Source organism: Anguilla rostrata, chromosome 11 (assembly GCF_018555375.3).
Source record: "Anguilla rostrata isolate EN2019 chromosome 11, ASM1855537v3, whole genome shotgun sequence".
Taxonomy (NCBI): Eukaryota; Metazoa; Chordata; class Actinopteri; order Anguilliformes; family Anguillidae; genus Anguilla; species Anguilla rostrata.
This window is the reverse complement of record NC_057943.1, coordinates 27,534,230-27,555,114: the sequence shown is the minus strand read 5'-3', so window position 1 is coordinate 27,555,114 and position 20,885 is coordinate 27,534,230. Positions and strand designations below refer to the sequence as shown.

At 43.2% G+C, this 20,885-nt stretch overlaps 1 protein-coding gene across 1 annotated transcript; it reads right to left on the bottom strand.

Annotated features, from left to right (window-relative positions):
- Positions 1 to 6,468: 6,468 nt before the first annotated feature.
- On the bottom strand, positions 6,469 to 18,962 carry nemp1 (nuclear envelope integral membrane protein 1). The gene is made up of 10 exons (XM_064300271.1): positions 18,771 to 18,962; positions 17,593 to 17,711; positions 15,309 to 15,528; positions 14,608 to 14,680; positions 11,607 to 11,700; positions 10,614 to 10,728; positions 10,039 to 10,264; positions 9,055 to 9,150; positions 8,993 to 9,010; positions 6,469 to 8,847 (listed from the first exon to the last, which is right to left on the bottom strand). Exons 1-10 carry the CDS (start codon positions 18,898 to 18,900, stop codon positions 8,652 to 8,654), a joined length of 1,287 nt encoding a protein of 428 aa, XP_064156341.1. The 5' UTR covers positions 18,901 to 18,962; the 3' UTR covers positions 6,469 to 8,651.
- Positions 18,963 to 20,885: the final 1,923 nt, after the last annotated feature.

Sequence of the window (20,885 nt, the reverse complement as noted above, 5' to 3'; positions counted from 1 at the left end):
AGGGCGTGAGAAGCGTAGCCCATCAGCACATGAAAATCATCTTACGATGTCCCACAGGCCTGACGGAAACGCTTCGTTATACATGACGAAACAATGCACGGATTCAGCACTTGGGTTTGGTCTAAATGCAGAACAAGCAACTAGGAAGCGCGCGCCTCGTCTGACGCTCGAAATTCAACATAGGTGATGCAAAACTGAAAATCCTGAAAATGAAATGCAAAACTGGGATCGAATTTAAGACTGATGCTCTGGCGGCCTCTTTAACAATTATTTGTGGCTGTGCGTTTACGTACTTGGAAGGTCACTTCCCCACAGGATTTGCATTAATCGCAGAAGTTAACCAAAAAAATGTATTAAGGACATTTTCGCTTCATTTTGTGATTCAGTTCAAGGTGGCCTCTGAGCCTGGGTTTTTAAAAACATTTAAATTTGTTAATAAACATGGCACAGCTTATATTCAGAATATGTCAATGATCTGCAGGTCCGTCATATGCTCACACAATTTCACTCTTATTGAGTTCTAAGGTTCTTAACTGGATCCTTGAGGAGAAACGTATCTAGTTATGGATGTAATGTTAAACCGGAAGAGTCCTCGGCAAGAATGATTTTTATTATGACAGCGCTATGTATTTCAAATTGAAGTAACTGAGAAACAGTGGAAATGTACGAGAACAAGATGAAATCAGTAAATTGGAAAACAAGTCTATCAGAGCCAACACTTTTGAATTTGTAGTGATAACACCCCATTACAAAGACAGTATCTAAATATTTTCAGAATTGTTTAAAACCCAAACACAGATGCCTCACATACTTCTCAAAGGTTGCTTCCAGATTCTGGTTAACCCTAATGTATGATTTAACAAACAAGACTTTCTGTGATAAATTCTGGAACAAAATACCCCCCATCGCAAACCCAGAACCCAGCAACTGATTTTAATTTCGCAAGCTATTATCTGATTTGTCATCTTACCTATTCCAAGAGTGCTTACCTTGCACAGCAACCAAGGATGCTGGGCAATATTTCAGCACCGCAACTAAATATCACAAATGTCTTGACAGAAATTAATATTCACATGCCAAAAATATCCCTAGAGGCTGTTAGGATGAGCCTTTTATTTATTGCTGTTGTTGTTAATTCTGTTAATTATCTGTATAGAGCAAAAGCTGAAACATTACGGAAAAAACAGGAACACTTGAGTGCAGAGGCTTGCATATTGGTTATAATGTAATTCAGAAAAAAGATACAGTGATAACAGATTAAATGCTGTCACTATGTAATGTTTAAGAAGACAAAGAGGATATAATGTGTCAGAACTGACAAGCCAAAGGTCCACGGGGACATGGAATCTTAGGAAGACTCAAAATTACTTTGGGTATTTTGAGGCACAATGATAAGGCTGAAATATCAGTGGATGAGACCGGCACGATCCGGTGTGTACATTTTACTTTGGATACATGACTCCCAGGCAGACTTGACTGAACCAGAACTAATTACAATTTAGAGCCTGCTTAACAAACTTCCTCCTTGTTCCAACGACCCCTTCTTTACCATCTCTCTCCATCTCATTCTCTGTGCACTCCTGAGGAAAGCAGATGTGACAGTCCTGGCCTGCTTCGCACTGGCTTTAGATGGAAGTCCTGTGGCCACCATTCCGTGTCAGGTAAAAAAACAAGAGCCAGAGAAAAACCAAAAAAATAAGATTGAGCAAAACAAAAAAACACCCTCTGCATTGACTCCTCCTCTGCCCCAGGACTCCCAGCCAATCAGTGCTGTACTCGATGGTTGAGGGGGGTGGATGGCCAAAATGAGCCGCTCCTTGAATAAGGCTGGAGGAGCGAGAGGGGTAGGCCGGGGGCCAGCCGGAGGGTTCCAGGGAGAGGCCCGGGCCGGCTCGGGACAGGCTGGCGGGGCGTCGTGCCCTGGCACGCGAGCTTCGGCTCCTCCTCCTGGACACCGGAACCGTCCACGTGGGGCTCACCGGGGCCTGAGGCTGCGGTAGGAGGGCCTCCTGCTGCAGCCGCCGGGTCTGGGCACGCGTAGAGGAAGCTTGCTGCCCCGCCCTGGAAAGCACAGTGGGAGGAGTCCTGCCTGTCTGCCGGAGGGGTGGGGCCCGGCGTGGAACCGGGTGGGGCCCTGGGGAGGAGCAGAAGAGAAGATAGTTGACACCACAAAATAATGTTCACTGAGAGTGTCCCCATAGTGACAGGAATGTCACTCCTGAATAATCAAGCAAGTCTTAGAAGGGATCTGACTTTTGTTGGGTCTGAAATTATTCTCTCGCTAAAGTCGAGGGAGGTCCCCATAGCAACAGAGGTGTCCGAGATGGGACAAGCAATCTGTAAGGTCTAAAGAATGAGCAAAGGGCTTGACAGTGATCTTATTTAATGCATAAAGGCCAGTTCAGACCAAAGATTAACTATGCATCAAAACCATTTAGGAATGTTAGAGAGGAATCGCAGGAGCGTGCGCTGCCTCGTCTCAGAACGTCTAGTCGCAGGTAACGAGTTTTCGAAGGCAACATACATCAGTGCTATAGTTATGTTTTTCTAGCCAAACAGCATGCAGTTTACAAATGCAGTTATTTTGTTTAACAAATCAAAGTTTTGGTACAGCATCTGTGCAGTGGCAAAAAATAGCATAGGTCAGGTGAGGGAGAATTTATTTTGATATTGTTAAATGGGGCATCCATCTTACTCCAGCTTCCTCTACTGCCCAAGTGCGATTACAACAGTGTTTCTTAAAAATAAAAATAAAACATTAGCATAGGCAACTATGCAGAAATGACTGTGAGTCACAAGAGTGCAACAAACGTTGGATACCTTCTAGACAAGCCTGAATAATCGCCAAATACGAATTTTCAAACCCTAAAAACCCTACCAGAAGCAGAGGACTTTGGGTATGTCTTAAGCAAAAAAAGAGCTTTCTCACTCTTACAGCTCATGGCAAGAAAGAATATTCAGCAATAAATCCACATACTAGTGACATGTAGTCTGAAAAGTACTTCCGGGTTAAACCACAAAAAATCATCTCATGAGACAGTTGGGCTCTCACCTGTGACAATCAGCCCACTCTGCAAAGACGAATTTACCATAATTTACCATTTACTGAACTGAATAAAAACACAGTGAACTGTGTTTTTATTCAGTTCAGCTCAGGCACAGAGGAGAGCCTGTGATGTCATAGAACACCTGTGATGTCACAGAACTTCCCATCTATGAAAGCAAAGTATGTCAGCCGTAAACTCGGCATGTTGGATTCAGCGAAAAGCACATCATTTTCATTAAAAAATAACATTTAACACACACAATAACATTTAAAGTAAGATTTTAAAAATCATTGTTCACCTCCTGGTAAGGTTCAGGTAAAGGTTTTTCCCCACCTACAATGTCACCTGCTGGTGACTGTGGGCCACTCAACTAACACAAGTCAATATTTACACATTGATTTCCGTTGATCTGACTAACCCCTTAAGCTGCAAGGGGTGCACAATCTCAACAAAAAAACATATTCAATGTACAAAAATGCCAGCATACTCATGCATGCAAAGCACTGTTTATAAGGCATTAATACTGGATAAATCTAGGTCTGTTGTTAAAAGTATTGATATCAAAATGAGGCCAAGTTACAACAAACAATATTGTCTCTTGCTGAGATTGTCATTGTTACGTCCCCACGCATGTGTACGTGTTTGTTTTGTTGTTTCTCCGTCTCTGTGTTTTTTCATTCTCCTCCTCATCGCATCCCTTCATCCAGGTGTTCCTCCTCCTGCCAGTCCTTCATCTAGGTGTCCGTCTGCTATTGGCTCTCTGCACGCCATTCACCATTCGAGCCCCGTTCCAGCACCCAACCCGAGACTGTGCGATGATTCAAAACCCTTCCATTCTCTGTTGCTTCATGCCATACATCTGCAAATTGCTCGCTGTATTCTGTTGTAATCCGCTTGTCATTTGTTGTATTTGTATATTCCTTTGTGTGTGCTGGCAACCTTATTGTTTCACGTGTCCTCTACCCCTTGTTATCATTTGTTACTTAGTGTATTTGTCTGGGGAGAAGTGAACAGGTAAGACATACAGTTCATGTTCCACTGACACATCTGTTTGCACGTAGGTAAATTACTGTATGGACACACTAGGTTAGGGGCAGGTGCTACTCCCTGTACTTTGTTTGATAGATAGAAATAGCGTAGAACAGTCAGTTAGGTTTTGGTTTTCGTATGTATTTTTAATAGTTAGGTTAGAGAGTATTATCCGATTAGGTTAGGCAGAGTTGAGTGTTTTGATTTTTATTCTGTTCGTTCCTTTTCCCCCTTATTATGTGTTACGTCTGTGCCCTTACTTGTAAATATTGTAAATAGCTCTCCCTCACCTGTAAATAAAGGCACACCAGTTTTGCACAATTTATTGTTGTTTTGTTCTGTCCCCTTTCACCCAACCCACACCCAGACCTTATGTTACCTCCCTATATACCCCTAGACACACTGGGGTCGTAACAGTCATGCTGGACATGAGTGTGGGGGGAGAGGTCACATGTACTTACCGTTTTTCAGGTCTCATCTTCCTAGCACAGAACCTAGCAGTTTAAAATTGACTCGTTTACAAATTAGGTTGATAAGGATAAGACGTGCTCTTACTGCCCTCTAGTGTCCTTTGACTGCATAGCAAGGCCATCAAAGGAAGAGTTCTGAGGAGGGGTTTCCCCTTTGTATCCAGTGGATAATCAGCACTGCTCGCAGCGCCAGTCTCCACCCCACAGCACGGAAAGCAGATCCAGGGCCTCTTCAGGGAACTGTGTCAGGGCCAGCAGCCTGTTCAGCTCTTGTTCTGGGTAAAACCCACCGGTGCCACTGGGAGACCTGTGTCTTGAACGTCCCCCAAACGGCCACCGCAGGCCCCAAAACCACGGAGTCGCTTCACTGCCTGTCCCCTCCTACCCTCTCCACTTCTTATGTACACTCCATAGCCACTGTCCCCTTCATTTCCCAGTCCCCTGCTTTCACGTTCATCATTTCTCCCTTGCTCAACCTTTTCCCGGCCGTCTTGTCCTGCACTGGGCAATTTCCTCTTTCCTCTCCATCCCTCCATCCTCCTCAGCACCCTCTTGCTGACTGACAGGGGGCTCTGAATTCTGGGTGGGCTACTGAGCTCTTCAGCACTGCCCCACAGAGAAACAAATGTAGAGCACAGGCAAACCATAATATAGCTGGGTAATTCAGAAAACAGCACAGTCAACCCTGCATTTGCATTCGTTCACATCATATTCACATAGCTAGGGTTCATTGTGCAATGCCTAGTAATGAAGGCACTAATCAATTGGGGCTATGGTAACAACAGGAGAAATTTTTTCAGGAAAAGAAAAATCACAACAAAACGCACTAACAAAATAATACGTTGATGAATTGAAAACGTTATTAAAATGTGGTTAGTTTTTTAAAACGGACATTATGTAGCTAGACTACCTTGCTAATGAAAAATGCGATAAGAGCGGTCTCCTCTTAAAACTGTGGTAAAATTGCCGACTGGCTGATGAAGGGCAGCTTCGTTCTGCGGTGGTGCAACTAGCCAGAGACAGTTCTATCACATCAAAGTCTCGGAGCAAGCCAATTCAGCTGAACTGCAAGAACAAGCTAGCGAACCTTCACTACTGTAGCTAAGCCGACGGGTAACATTCCATAAAATGCACAGCATGCGTCACAGACCTACGACCGCGCCTGACATTCTCATGATACAAGGCTAGAGATTATAATATACTTCGCAATGTTATCATCATTGTAACTAGTTGCCATCTCACTACTAATGCTTTTTTACCCGTTTCTATTTTCTACTACCGTTCTACTTCTGTCCTTGACTCAGATCAATGACTAGCTTTTCTGCCCGTCCAATCTCCTCAACCATTTAGTTTTTCTGTTATCGTGGTCCAGGACCAGCTTGTTGTAAAGTGCGACACTTAAACAACTCAACCAGGGGCAGTTATTTTATGATAGATAATATGAAGTTACGTCCATATAAGGTTATACTTAAAATATATTTCATGATCAATTTAAACGCATTTACACAAAACTGAAACCTAATTTAGACCAGCATTTTAGAGTAGCATCTTAACAGTAGAGAAGACACCATTAGTGTGTAATTACCTGTGTATATTAAGTTCTTAATTTGGACCATTAACCGCTGATGCGACATTTTCTAAGACCTAAAAATAGGCCAAAGTGCAAAGAGCCTGAAATGCTCCTCTTTGAATATCACATGAACAAGAGGGCACACTAGAGAGCCACACCTGCTGTGAACATTTCGTATTTCAGCATAACCATTTGTGGTCTACCAAAAAAATAATGTGGTTAATGAGTTTGATTTTTTTTTCTTTTTTCTGAGAAAAATCTAATTCAATTCAAACTGTTAACTAGCCACTTACAAAACTTCACAAAAAGTGTACCTAATGCACAAAATCACATTTTCCAATGTACCCACAAATTAAATCTGAACACATTTATTTTATTTGTCTTTTTTTCACAAAAAGATAACCTAGAAGACACTGTAAACACTTAGAAATTATGTTTTTTGATTCATGGGCACCATATAAAATCTGACAACAAAAAACAAATCACTGTCCACATCCATCATATTCCAACAAAGAGAAGAAATGGTTACTATTTGACCCAATTTTACATAAGGACAAATCCCATATCTGACCCACAAAAAAAAAAAAGTTACACAAGACAATAATCAAAACGTGTTGTACATTATGTAAAAACATACTAAAGAAAATCTTAAGTGATAAAAATGACTAATGTGTCCACACAATCCCTGCAATCACATGCTTCCACCAACAAACATCCATTCAGTGTGCAAATTCTCATATGTAATGGAATATGAAATCTAAGCATCCAAGTTCCACCAGAGTGACTATTTTAATACTGCAGATTGTTCTGGAATTTTTCTTTTTTTTTTAATGCCCCCAGTTGTAATCTTGGTTAGAATTGGTGGCCATTTCACATTTTATGAGGTACAAATCGCTAGAATGCTAATTCTGCCAGTCTAGTTTCTGTCAACCAATTGGGTCAAAGTATACAGTGGATCTGGCCATATGGTATGGACTGAACAATAATACTCAGCTTCTAACCACAGGTGCAGGATATCTGGGTCGTAACAGCATCGATCAATAAATTAAGATGAAAACCAATATGCCCCAGAGAGGCTCTGCATTTGATGCACCAAAGATGGCTACAAATTAAGCAGAAGTCATGCTCATAAAGTAGCCCAATCAAAGTAATCTGAACCTCTTTTATATATTTTTAAAGAATAATGTTTACCAGCCAAAAACCAAAAGCAAAGCTTCCACCATCCCTCCCTAGGACTTCCGTATTAGACATCCCTAGTTATAGCTGTAATACTGTGATTTACAAAAGGAGTGTTCTAGCATGCTGCACTCCCAGGCATCTGATAAGACACCTTCCTTAAAGATAATGGCAGATTAAGACACCTTCCTTAAAGATAATGGCAGATATCTATGGAAATATCAGCCTACATCATACCAACTATCCATGTTGAGCACTTTGGTTCGTCAGTTACAAAACATTAAAAACAATACAATTTAAAATACAACCGAAATAACTAGCACGCAAGCCTATTATAAAATGCGCATAACCGATGAAGAATATCACTGCCTAAAGCACACAAAGTGAAAAAAGCAAAAATGGGATTTTTGGCAGAATGGAACAAGGTTAGCGTCTAAATGTGGAATCTGAATCGTTTTATGTATGGTCCATATCTTGTTATCAGCGCACTGACTGTAATGGTTTTGCTGTAGGAAGAAGTTGTGAATAACAGGTGGATCATAAGACCGGTGGTTTTAGACCGGGCTTCAGAATCAGTTCACAGCATCGGTACAGTATTTGGTTTAAAGGCACTACACTTCAAGTCAGGTTACCAGTGATGTCACCATATTGTGTGCTTCACCGTAGAGTGGGGCTAATTGGCTGGATAAAAATGATCTTTACTGATGGGTAAAGGTTTTCAAAATTAGACCAGCATTTGGACCATTAATACTGAGCAGAGCTAGAAGTCCTCTAGCTGAAAGATTTACTTTGCTATGGCTTTTATCCCGAGTGTTAGCACCAGAACTGCATTATTAATACACGATTAATGGAAACATCACAGCTGACTTAACTTGAGCTGAACATTTTTTTTTTTTTGGATTTCACACTCCCTTCTAGTACAACAAGCAAACATTTACCAGTCAATGGCTGTAATCGAAGCATCCCAGCATGCACAAAATGGAAAATAAAGTGTAAGACCACTTAAATAAAAATGATCAGTCCACTATCATTCTAGAATTTTCCTCTTGAACCATTACATACACAGGGAAAGATATGGCACAATGAATACTGCTTGTGCTTTTCCGAAACGCAGTGAAACAAAAAAGTATGCATGGGTTCATTTTTAATGGTTGTACGATTATATTTTATCCTGCTGTCAAAAACCTTGTCTGGGTCCTGTCCCGAGTTGGACTCCAGCTTACTCCTCTGCCAAAATCTGAAGACAGACAGGGCTGTAGCCACGCCCACTACGCTCAACCCAACCGAGCTCTGGGGGTGTGAAAGTAGGGCGAATTTTAGGCCTTGTCGTGTGCCTGCCTCCAATGACCCCACTCCCCCTCACATGTCTTTGTGGTTCCTGGACCACTCTTTAGGCTTCTCCCTCTGCTCCTCCTCGTCCTCCTCGTCCTCCTCATCCTCGTCTGTGGCGAAGAGCTCGTCCTCGAAGAAGGACCCCCCCAGCCCGTATTCCTGCGCATGAATTGACACTTCATTCCCCATTAAGTGGGGTGAGCCTTCCATGAAGTCTGCGAACCTGGGAGGAAGCGGGAAAATGCCGTCGGTCGAAAAGCATCGATGGGCACCAAGCCCAACGTTACTCAGCTATGCAACTTTCAACTATGAGAATACAAGTTCATTTAGTCACGTTAGCCAGCTCCTGCTAACTGCATTCAACCAACCTCTTAGGAGACTGCAGCCTGAGAGTCTCCAGTGAATTGGCTGCTGACCCAGCTCCAGGCACGCTGTTCCTTCCGCCTCTGTTCCCTGTGAGCGGAGCTCGCTCGGCACCATTGGTCTCAGCCTGCTGTGGTACAGAGCAATGTTAGCACTGAGCCTTCTATAATACAGAACAGTGTTAGCATGGCTCGAGCAGCTTACATAGCTCTGTAGTACAGAGCAGTGTTAGCACTGACCTTCATATACAGACAGTGTTAGCACAGAGCCTTCTGTAGTACAGAGCAGTGTTAGCATACAGACTTCTATAATACAGAGCAATGTTAGCATACAGACTTCTATAATACAGAGCAATGTTAGCATACAGACTCCTATAATACAGAACAGTGTTAGCATAGAGCCTTCTATAGTACAGAGCAGTGTTAGCACTGAGCCTTCTATAATACAGAACAGTGTTAGCACAGAGCCTTCTGTAGTACAGAGCAATGTTAGCATACAGACTTCTATAATACAGAGCAATGTTAGCATACAGACTCCTATAATACAGAACAGTGTTAGCATAGAGCCTTCTATAGTACAGAGCAGTGTTAGCATAGAGCTTTCTATAGTACAGAGCAGTGTTCGCATAGAGCCTTCTGTAGTACAGAGCAGTGTTAGCATAGAGCCTTCTGTAGTACAAAGCAGTGTTAGCATAGAGCTTCTGTAGTACAGAGCAGTGTTAGCATAGAGCCTTCTGTATACAGAGCATGTTCACAGAGCCTTCTGTAGTACAGAGCAGTGTTAGCACAGAGCCTTCTGTAGTACAGAGCAGTGTTAGCATAGAGCCTTCTGTAGTACAGAGCAGTGTTAGCATAGAGCCTTCTGTAGTACAGAGCAGTGTTAGCACAGAGCCTTCTGTAGTACAGAGCAGTGTTAATCTCATTGGATTAAAAGTATTCATCCCAATAAGATAACCATGTACATAGAACTGCTGCAGAAACAAGCATTTGATGATTCAACCCATACTTTATCTTCTGGTCTCTCTCACTCCCAGCCCCATCCACACACTCACCTGTACGCAGTCAGGCCCAGCTGGACGGGATACTCCAGATTCTTGGCGCAGAAGGCCGCCACGATGACAGCCAGCGCCACCTGCTGGACCTGGATGCCGGCATACACCAGCAGCAGGCCAAATATCTGCAGCGTCCAGGACAGGATGTTAATGCTGCGCTCCTCCACCAGGGGGCCGTGGCGGTAGCACACCGCAAAGCTAATGAAGCCCACCACCGCTGTGTAGCCTGCAGTCAGACAGGGGCATTAGAAACCTGCGCATTAGATGGGCCACGACTCCCTTTAGAGAACACACACAAGATTTATATGTGCACAACAGCACCCTTTACTCTTACAAAGAAAGCATTGCAGGATGATACATGATCCAAAAAAACCAATGACTGATTCACAAAGGGTAATTTCTGAAGAGAGAGGATAAAATGGGACGTGGACCACTTGAGACCATATTGGAAATAAGTTAAAAACGTTTTAAAAAAAGTTAATAAAAGCATTAGAAACACTTGAGTCCAAGGATGCAAGTGGGCTTTTATCCAAAAATAAAAATCAATCAATCAATAAACCAATCAGTGACCCCACCTATGGCCAGGTGCCAGTGCTCCTTCAGAATGATCTGCAGGTTTCGGAACACCAGCTGGATGAGGTAGACCGAGAAGGACCAGCCCCCGACTATCAGCACGTAGAACGGGCTTCTCTGTGGAGGAAACGGTACATTTGTTTATTTATTTAATGTTTATTTGATAGGTAAAGATGCATTTAAACATAATATTGTACAACAAAAGTCCAGTGCAGTGCATCACAGCATTCATAGCATTAGCTATTTTAAAGGTTAGCCAACGTTCACTGATTCTTTGCCCATAGCTACGAATCAGTACGCTAAAGCACTTGCTCCTACAGACCAGCAGATCGATACTACGAATATTAATGTTTTATTTGGAAGCCTTAGACATATCAATAGCCATTTGGTGACAATTTAGGTTTTTTGAACAAAGTATTCAAATGATGGAAAATATGTAGAAATAAACCAAGGACAACAAGGCAGGGAAAATACCAGGGGTATGCAGTGTTTGTGTCTTTATACATTGCCAGATTATCCAACAGTAACATAACTGTTCTCTTATCACATGATCAGTGATCTCTATGATGCCAATGCAGAGGCGCAAATTAGACTTCCTGAGAAACCAGTCTCTGTAATCTGTCAACCACTTCAATCTACAGGAAGGTTTAAAGAGTCTTAAAAACAAACTGGCAATGGAAAAAAATGAGAAAAAACATCATACAACAGAACTAAGTCTGATCTGACTTTATAAACCTCAGACTTTCTGTAGGATTTTATCTAACACTTGGTGCCGGATTTTGACTAAGCTAACAGTGACTGTAGGATTTTAGTCACAACAGATGTTCATCCAAAAATAACCCCACGTCTGCACCACTGTGCCGCCCCAACACGTGTCCCAAAACACATAAGAGTTAGCTTCTGTTACTGTACAAATAGCGGTAAGTCATGGATAGCACACATAGGGGCTGCGGCTGACTGGTGGAGGTAGGTTACCGTGTGAATGAGCCTCTCACCTTGGGCAGCAAGCGAGCCATGATGAAGATGAGGATGATGAGGGAGGCGATCATGCCCGTGCTCATTCCAGCTGAGTAATAGAACAGCTGACTCCTGTGGGAGGGTAGGAGAGCAGTGTCAGCTGAGTGTCCAAAACAAAATGTCCCTTTCCTAACAGCCCAGCCATGCATCTGAAACCAAGTGCCTGTTTGCCAACAGCCCAGCTGTGTGGCCAAAGCTAAGTGCCTGTTTGCCAACAGCCCAGCTGTGTGGCCAAAGCTAAGTGCCTGTTTGCCAACAGCCCAGCTGTGTGGCCAAAGCTAAGTGCCTGTTTGCCAACAGCCCAGCTGTGTGGCCAAAGCTAAGTGCCTGTTTGCCAACAGCCCAGCTGTGTGGCCAAAGCTAAGTGCCTGTTTGCCAACAGCCCAGCTGTGTGGCCAAAGCTAAGTGCCTGTTTGCCAACAGCCCAGCTGTGTGGCCAAAGCTAAGTGCCTGTTTGCCAACAGCCCAGCTGTGTGGCCAAAGCTAAGTGCCTGTTTGCCAACAGCCCAGCTGTGTGGCCAAAGCTAAGTGCCTGTTTGCCAACAGCCCAGCTGTGTGGCCAAAGCTAAGTGCCTGTTTGCCAACAGCCCAGCTGTGTGGCCAAAGCTAAGTGCCTGTTTGCCAACAGCCCAGCTGTGTGGCCAAAGCTAAGTGCCTGTTTGCCAACAGCCCAGCTGTGTGGCCAAAGCTAAGTGCCTGTTTGCCAACAGCCCAGCTGTGTGGCCAAAGCTAAGTGCCTGTTTGCCAACAGCCCAGCTGTGTGGCCAAAGCTAAGTGCCTGTTTACCAACAGCCCAGCTGTGTGGCCAAAGCTAAGTGCCTGTTTACCAACAGCCCAGCTGTGTGGCCAAAGCTAAGTGCCTGTTTGCCAACAGCCCAGCTGTGTGGCCAAAGCTAAGTGCCTGTTTGCCAACAGCCCAGCTGTGTGGCCAAAGCTAAGTGCCTGTTTGCCAACAGCCCAGCTGTGTGGCCAAAGCTAAGTGCCTGTTTGCCAACAGCCCAGCTGTGTGGCCAAAGCTAAGTGCCTGTTTGCCAACAGCCCAGCTGTGTGGCCAAAGCTAAGTGCCTGTTTGCCAACAGCACAACTGTGTGGCCAAAGCTAAGTGCCTGTTTGCCAACAGCCCAGCTGTGTGGCCAAAGCTAAGTGCCTGTTTGCCAACAGCCCAGCTGTGTGGCCAAAGCTAAGTGCCTGTTTGCCAACAGCCCAGCTGTGTGGCCAAAGCTAAGTGCCTGTTTACCAACAGCCCAGCTGTGTGGCCAAAGCTAAGTGCCTGTTTGCCAACAGCCCAGCTGTGTGGCCAAAGCTAAGTGACTGTTTACCAACAGCCCAGCTGTGTGGCCAAAGCTAAGTGCCTGTTTGCCAACAGCCCAGCTGTGTGGCCAAAGCTAAGTGCCTGTTTGCCAACAGCCCAGCTGTGTGGCCAAAGCTAAGTGCCTGTTTGCCAACAGCCCAGCTGTGTGGCCAAAGCTAAGTGCCTGTTTGCCAACAGCCCAGCTGTGTGGCCAAAGCTAAGTGCCTGTTTACCAACAGCCCAGCTGTGTGGCCAAAGCTAAGTGCCTGTTTACCAACAGCCCAGCTGTGTGGCCAAAGCTAAGTGCCTGTTTGCCAACAGCCCAGCTGTGTGGCCAAAGCTAAGTGCCTGTTTGCCAACAGCCCAGCTGTGTGGCCAAAGCTAAGTGCCTGTTTGCCAACAGCCCAGCTGTGTGGCCAAAGCTAAGTGCCTGTTTGCCAACAGCCCAGCTGTGTGGCCAAAGCTAAGTGCCTGTTTGCCAACAGCCCAGCTGTGTGGCCAAAGCTAAGTGCCTGTTTGCCAACAGCCCAGCTGTGTGGCCAAAGCTAAGTGCCTGTTTGCCAACAGCACAACTGTGTGGCCAAAGCTAAGTGCCTGTTTGCCAACAGCCCAGCTGTGTGGCCAAAGCTAAGTGCCTGTTTGCCAACAGCCCAGCTGTGTGGCCAAAGCTAAGTGCCTGTTTGCCAACAGCCCAGCTGTGTGGCCAAAGCTAAGTGCCTGTTTACCAACAGCCCAGCTGTGTGGCCAAAGCTAAGTGCCTGTTTGCCAACAGCCCAGCTGTGTGGCCAAAGCTAAGTGCCTGTTTACCAACAGCCCAGCTGTGTGGCCAAAGCTAAGTGCCTGTTTACCAACAGCCCAGCTGTGTGGCCAAAGCTAAGTGCCTGTTTGCCAACAGCACAACTGTGTGGCCAAAGCTAAGTGCCTGTTTGCCAACAGCACAACTGTGTGGCCAAAGCTAAGTGCCTGTTTGCCAACAGCACAACTGTGTGGCCAAAGCTAAGTGCCTGTTTGCCAACAGCACAACTGTGTGGCCAAAGCTAAGTGCCTGTTTGCCAACAGCACAACTGTGTGGCCAAAGCTAAGTGTCCGTTTGCAAACAAAACAGTTATAAATACAACTTAGGGAAATAGCATTATTCATCTCCTCTAAGGGTTTTGGCGTAAATTATCCAAAATGACTTTGTACTGAACTGCTAGAAAAAGGTCCATACACAAATCCAGGGCAGTACCAGGATTTCTGCCCTTTCATTACTTAATTCAACTGCTATGTGAGATTTTACTGCCGGCTTTAAATGGAGGTGTTGCTCCACACGTTATCATGACGCAACAGCAGGTCATACATGGTGAATCAAACTACTAATGGTTAGTGACGCCAATGGCATTTTACAAACTTTGCCTTGTGAATGTAACAATTAGTAATAATCTCCCATACAAGATAATGCCAATGCCCCACACAGAAAAAATGGCAGGACAATAAATATTTGGATAAACCTCTCCCAACATCAGAAGAAAATATGAAAATTTCTCAAACCCTTCTATATTTAAGGAGAAGCATGCCTTTGTACATACTCTGGTGTGTGACTAGCTCCAAAAAATTCAAATTCAAAGGAATAAAACAGTCCAAAAGATCGGGCTATAGGACGGTAACACAAGACAACATGGACTCAAAACACTTAGACGCTCCATTACCTGCTAAGTGTGTCAGCATAGAGGAACAGCAGCAATCCAGACGCAAACACCAGGAACAGGTAAATGTCGAAATCTTAGGAAGAAAATATCATTAATAACAGCTGAATAAGGCGTAATCAGAAAGAATGCACATTCAAATGTGACAGAGTATGCCATCGCTCTCAAGACGAGATGTGAGTAATCAGACAACTGATCAGTGTGAATGGCTTTCATATTCTTCTTGGAACTGTTTTCGGAAGCACTAAAGCCACTTACAAGCTCACACTTAAAACAGCCAGCAGCTCTCAAAGGGCCTTGGGGACCCCTGTGTATGCTGGCTTTTGTTACAGCCAATCCCTTGCTCAATTAAGACAACACATGCAATTAGGTTCTTTCATAATTTCCTTTCCTTAAAACTTATTAACGCAATGCAGGTTTGGCTCGTTATCATTTGCTTTGCCTTTGAATTCTTCATTATCTACTAAATGGTTCGTTTTAGTGGCCACTGGCCAGGTGGCCACGCTAACCAATTAGGAGCCAATTCATTCACCTCCACCTTTAATTCAACCAGTTAATTTCTTTTAACCTCTTCACGTAATCTCTTGCATCACACTACAATAAGCACAAGGTGAACGTGGAACTGTTATTCTTCATGACATGCATAGCAAAAATGAATAGTGTGTGTGTGGGGGGGGTCTAAAAAATCCCACTCGCTCACTCACGGTGCGCGAGCCTGACGGTGTACTTGGCCCTGGAGTCGGCCGGGTCGACCCGGAAGCAGGTCTTCGTGCTGAACAGGCCCACGTCCACGACGGTCTCGTTGGAGTGCTCCCGCATGAAGTACTGCACCAGGGTCCACATGCTGAAGTGCTCCAGCTCCTGCAGCTCCTCCTCGTCCTGCACCACCGTCACCTTCAGCTCCCTGGAGCTGTGCACCTGGATCTGCGCCCGGGGAGCGAGGGAGACCCCTCAGTCAGACTCACTGCCCACTACGTGCATCCAGAGATGCCTATCCACGTCAGACCTGGGTCAAAGACCTATTTGTTCCGGATTCAAATACTTTTCTGCACTTTACTGACCTTGTCTGGTGTATTGGATCCAATGAAATACTCTCAAAGTGTTCAAACCCCGCCTTCTGGTCGTATTGTCAGGCACAATTACATCAGGCAAGATCAACAGAATACAGAAAAGCATTTGAATCCAAAACAAATATGTATTTGACCCAGGTTTGGTTCGTGTCTAACGTCTTCATAGGGAGGGGGTGGACAAATCGGTAGCCCGGACGCCAGGCGCCGTCGCATTTCTGCCCGTAACTGCCAAACTGCGTCGTGCAAAAAGCCCGCGGGACTCCCGCTAATCTCTCTCGGCTCGAGACGAACGCCGTATCGGCTGAGATTGCCATCAGTTCCTGTCGGGTGACCTTCAGCCGGTTCTGCCTTGATTAGATGTGTAGGCGGGAGCTGCTGACTGCGCAAAGTGCTTATTAGCTTTTCGACAGCAGGCCAGACCTAGAAGCTCCAGAGCTCCCAGTCTTAATTAATGTTAGCTCAAGACACGCCAGCAGTAGTTTGTGCCCGTGGTGCGAGGATTTCCCTCGGTGAAGCCAAGAAAATGATTATAATTAGCATTAAGGCAAGAGACAACATATTAGGGAAATACGTCACTGCATTAACATTTTTAAACTGTGCCAATCGCCTGAACTAATATCTCTCAGCCAATTCATTCCCGATATGGCGCTAGCTAGTGTTTTTTAAAAAATCAAATGGAATGTTTTTTAGGCAGTTCTCCAAACCAGACCTGGGCCAAATACGTTTTTGTTTCAAATTCAAATACTTTTCTATGCTTTACTGATCTTGTCTGGTGTGTTGGAACCAATGAAATACTCTCAAAAGGTGCAAACCCCGCCTTCTGGTCATATTGGCAGGTTCAATTGCACCAGGAAAGATCAAAAGAGCACAGAAAATAATTTGAATCCAAAACAAATCCATATTTGACCCAGGTCTGCTCCGAACCTTTACTTTAGATAACGTCATCTAGCTAATTTGTCTATCTTACAATGTAGGCCTACCTTGACAAGTGGAATCGCTCTTGTAGGAACAATGTTTGTTCTTTTAATTTGATGGAAATTCTTGCAAAGGAATTTGCAAACCAGCTGGCTTCTCACTAACCCAGGGAGAGACCCCAACAGTGCACTGTGAACAATGCAGTGCAGCATAGCAGCAAGAAAGCTAAAATGATTAAAATTGTATTTAGTTTTCAATACCAAGAGACTAGCAGATTATATTTGTGTCTTCTTTCATTGTGCATCTTCATCTGCGTTTATTATGTATTAAAATCATGTCCAAAATCAAATACATCTCTGTCATGTTTGTTAGCTACTGAAAAAGCTTATTTTGAAGAAGTTCCTATGTATTCTCATCCTCATCATTTATTGAACATTCATTCCAATCTAGTGAAAATATATCAGACAGGAAGCTCCATTCTGTCTAAGGGTAAGTGCCGTTAAGTAAACCCAGGCGTGATCTGCACGTGTACAATCTAGAAGGAGACGGTGCTCCCCACTCTGTAGCTGTATCCCCTAAACGTAAAAGGAGCATGAAGGAGGACGATTCATTCGCTCCTGCACATAGAGCCTCGATAATAAGCCAAATGTTACTGAACAACAAGCAGATGAAGAAGAACCTTCCAAGACTCCATGTGGCATCATCACTAATGATCCGTACAAAAAAATCTCTCTTGGAATGCGGCTTCAAGTCTTCAAGTCACATGACAACTAAGTCTTAGATAAGTCTTCAGAGGCCATAGGGTTTGAACTGTAGCGCAAAGATCCATTACACCTTACCGTGAGCCAAACTCACATGATGCAAAGGGTCTTTCAGAGTTTTTCATTTCTTCAGTTTTTGTGTGGGGGTGGCTTTTGCTTTGTGGTTAGCGAATAATTGTTTAAAATGGGTTACATACATTCTCTATGCGTGCTGCCGTTTTTCAATATTCATTCTCTTCTACCTGAATCCGTGTCCAGGTCTCCCTCCATCCTGGCACCAGGTGATTGTGGTAACAGAAGTGCTGTGGTCCGGACTCCTGGTATTCCTTCCCTTCTTTTATGGGGGTTATAGGCAATATAGCTGCAAAATACCGAGCAAAATCAGATGGCTGCATAAGATAAATTGAAATTGGTAAAAACAAATGGTAGACTGTTGACAAACTGACTTTACGCTGGTGGCCACACAGACATACAAGCACCAGATTTTTCCAGTGAAGAAACTGTTTGGGGAGTTTGTTTGGTGATCATTCAAAAAATGAGCTGCATGTGATGCATTCACTGTGGGCAGCACCAAATAAAAGCTTAATTTAAACATAACCTAAACGTGCACATTTATTCAGTCAAAAACCATGGTCTATGGGGTCTCTCAAAACGTAATAGATAGCTATGACAGGGCCAGAACTCATTTTTAAAAAGTAAACGACAGGAATTTAACGACCACACATGGTTGTAAGCGAACTACCTTGTACACAACTAAGGTAGCTCAGGAAATCGGGCACGTTAGCTCGGGGGGTCTCAAGGCTAATAAGATGGAAGGAATCAGAGGACAAAAAGGTAAACGGAAGAAATAATATTTAGTGTAGCTATATATTCACACGTTCCATAAATTATACTATATATATATATATATTATACTTTCAGATAAAAACAAGTTTCAGGTTTACACATCATTATTGTGATCACTCGAGTAATTAGCCTAACAGTTACATGTTTATATTGTTCACACTAGCTACACTACATCACGTCTTCGACAGATTGCGTTAACGTAAGATTATGTAGTGACAGCACAACTGTAGGTTGGGTCGTGGGTCGAAAAGGTAATAACCATTATTGAACAGGGTTCTGGCCATAGACTGTAGGTTCTGACAGCCACGTGATGGTCTCTCACTTGAGATTGAAGTTTAGGTACCACTGAGGTAGCTAGGTAGCAAGCTAACGAGATAAAGCGTGGCTCGACACATTTAGCCACCCGTAACTTTATTGTTAGTAACAGAAGTTATACTAGTAAACAAGAATTAGGTATGGTTCACTGGCTAGACTGGACATGCTGGCTAGCGGGCTTGCTAAATAGGCTAGCTAACATGTCATTACATCGTAGCCTAACATCATAATTACTAGTATTTGAAAGCGTATTTCATACCTGAGGTTTGTTCTATTAGTAGAAGTAAATGCAACACAAAAGACAGTATAATTACTGTCGTTCTTGAATTTTTGCAATTAAATCCAATTCTTCGTTTCATGTGTCGCGCCATGACAGTAGTAATGCACATTCTAACTCCTGCTTATTTCGCTTAGCAACCGAATGAGTGACAGATCAGTAGCGTATCACAGATGAGCGTCTCCCACGGCTCTATAAAAGTTTAGTCCAATGAAAGATCAGCCTTAGATAATTAACCAATCGTTGAAATGTTTATTCGTATTACAACATTCGATTGGTGAAAATACTGTGAAGTTATACAAACCTATGTAGAAATGTACCAATTACATTATTCAAAGTAAAAATTTGAAATATCCTTTTGAGAGGGTTTCGATTCACACTAACTTGCAACAGTTTCTACCTTGCACCAAAAGCACAGTTTGCCGTTGTGCGTGACCTTTTGTAGCAGCATCTGCAACGACAAATTGCAATTTAGGCCATGCGCTGCCACCAGTTTAACTGCGTCGTTTAGGCCGAAATTCAATATGACTGGCTGTTGGTTTTAAGTTAACTTCTCTCACCTGTAAGCGTTACTCAGGACAATTTTCTTTCACGTATTGTGTCAGCGGCGATCAGTTCTGTTAATATTTCTAGCTGAAATAACTAACAGGCGTAACAGAAAAAGCAAATATCTAGTTGACGTCTATTCTTCATATGCATAGGTAGCAAAAATATTTGACGAACCACCAGCCCTGCTTTTGTAAGTTTCTGGAACGGCGTATGTGATCGAAAATTCACGAATGCTATCGGGCAAACGTCAGAATAGCACAATACAATATGAATGTCTGCTTTCTGTGCAACTCTTAATGCAACTGTTCTGCATCTCTTTTGAGACTGTGCGTAAAGATTTTCTCAAATGATTTAATCTTACTTGTTAACTGCACTTTTTTTCACTTCCCTTGTTTAAATTGTAAATTGCAATCCTTTTGCCTTGTGTCTGTAACGCTCTTGTTTTTTTCTTTATATTTATTATTTCTCCACTGATTGTATCTCTATTGTTAATAAACTTTTTGCATAAATAAATAAATGATCAAGCCTGATATATTAAATGCATTAACAAATAGAAGTAACAAGCCAGATAATCAGATAAAAGTACTGTCTGAATTCAGGTTATGGTCGATTTAACTATCAGCTCATTAATATTCTACTGAGCATTTATATTATTATTCATTGTTGTTCATGTTAGTCCCGAGTATCCTTGCCAAATTACAAATCAGCCTCAAATTAAGTGATTTGTTCAGTACTTAGAGCTATCGTGTTTAGACCTATTGGTTCATTTAGCCAGGGTAATTATTTAGTGGAAATAAAAACCGGCATACACACCAGCCACTTGACACATTTTTCTATCCCTCCCATTGATTGTGATAGCTGCAGTACCTCATTCCACCACAAGGTGGCTGAGTAATGCTACTGTTACAGATTTGGCATAATGTCAGTTAAGTTCCTGCAACTTCAACAGTTTTTAGTGAACTAATATCAGCATAATCTATTTGTTCTGTTTTAAAGTCTGATGCATGCCTTACTGCTTGTAATACAGTAACTGGAGCTATAAAATTGAAGCAAAAGTAGAAGCCTAAGATTATAACCTAATATCACGTCACATTTTACACACTCCATCTGAGCTCACCAGTGTTCTTAGATGAAGTTTCAAAAATATGAAACTATGTGGTCTGAAAAAAGTTCAGAAGTGATGAGTAAAAATGCAACTCACTTGTTAAAGCACTCACTTGTTAAAACCAACCAAAAGAGTTTTTTTGCCTCACAACAAAACACTGATTTGTTCAGACCAATGAAATATTAGTAGCATATGGTAGCCACTAATATTTGGTGTCATGACGCTTCATTCTAACATCCCTAGTGATTACACAGTGTGTGAATCTATCACATCTGCTTGTCAGTCCATATTCAATACTTAAAGGACCAAGAAAGTCAGCACACAGAATTATTTGAGAGCTTGTTGAAACGCTAAGATTTTTTTTTTCTACAGGCCAGATGTTTGCTGCCAGACAAGATGTTTTGAAGCATGACCCCCATGAATGCAGCCTTTATAGTAGCCCC

Excerpts from the sequence above, each read along its gene's own strand:
- nemp1 (XM_064300271.1), bottom strand. The coding sequence starts at position 18,900 with ATGTGCATTACTACTGTCATGGCGCGACACATGAAACGAAGAATTGGA. Across the intron at positions 17,712-18,770 it reads ACTAATAGAACAAACCTCAG|CTATATTGCCTATAACCCCC; the intron begins GTATGAAATACG and ends GGTATTTTGCAG. Across the intron at positions 11,701-14,607 it reads TATGCTGACACACTTAGCAG|GAGTCAGCTGTTCTATTACT; the intron begins GTAATGGAGCGT and ends ACCCTCCCACAG.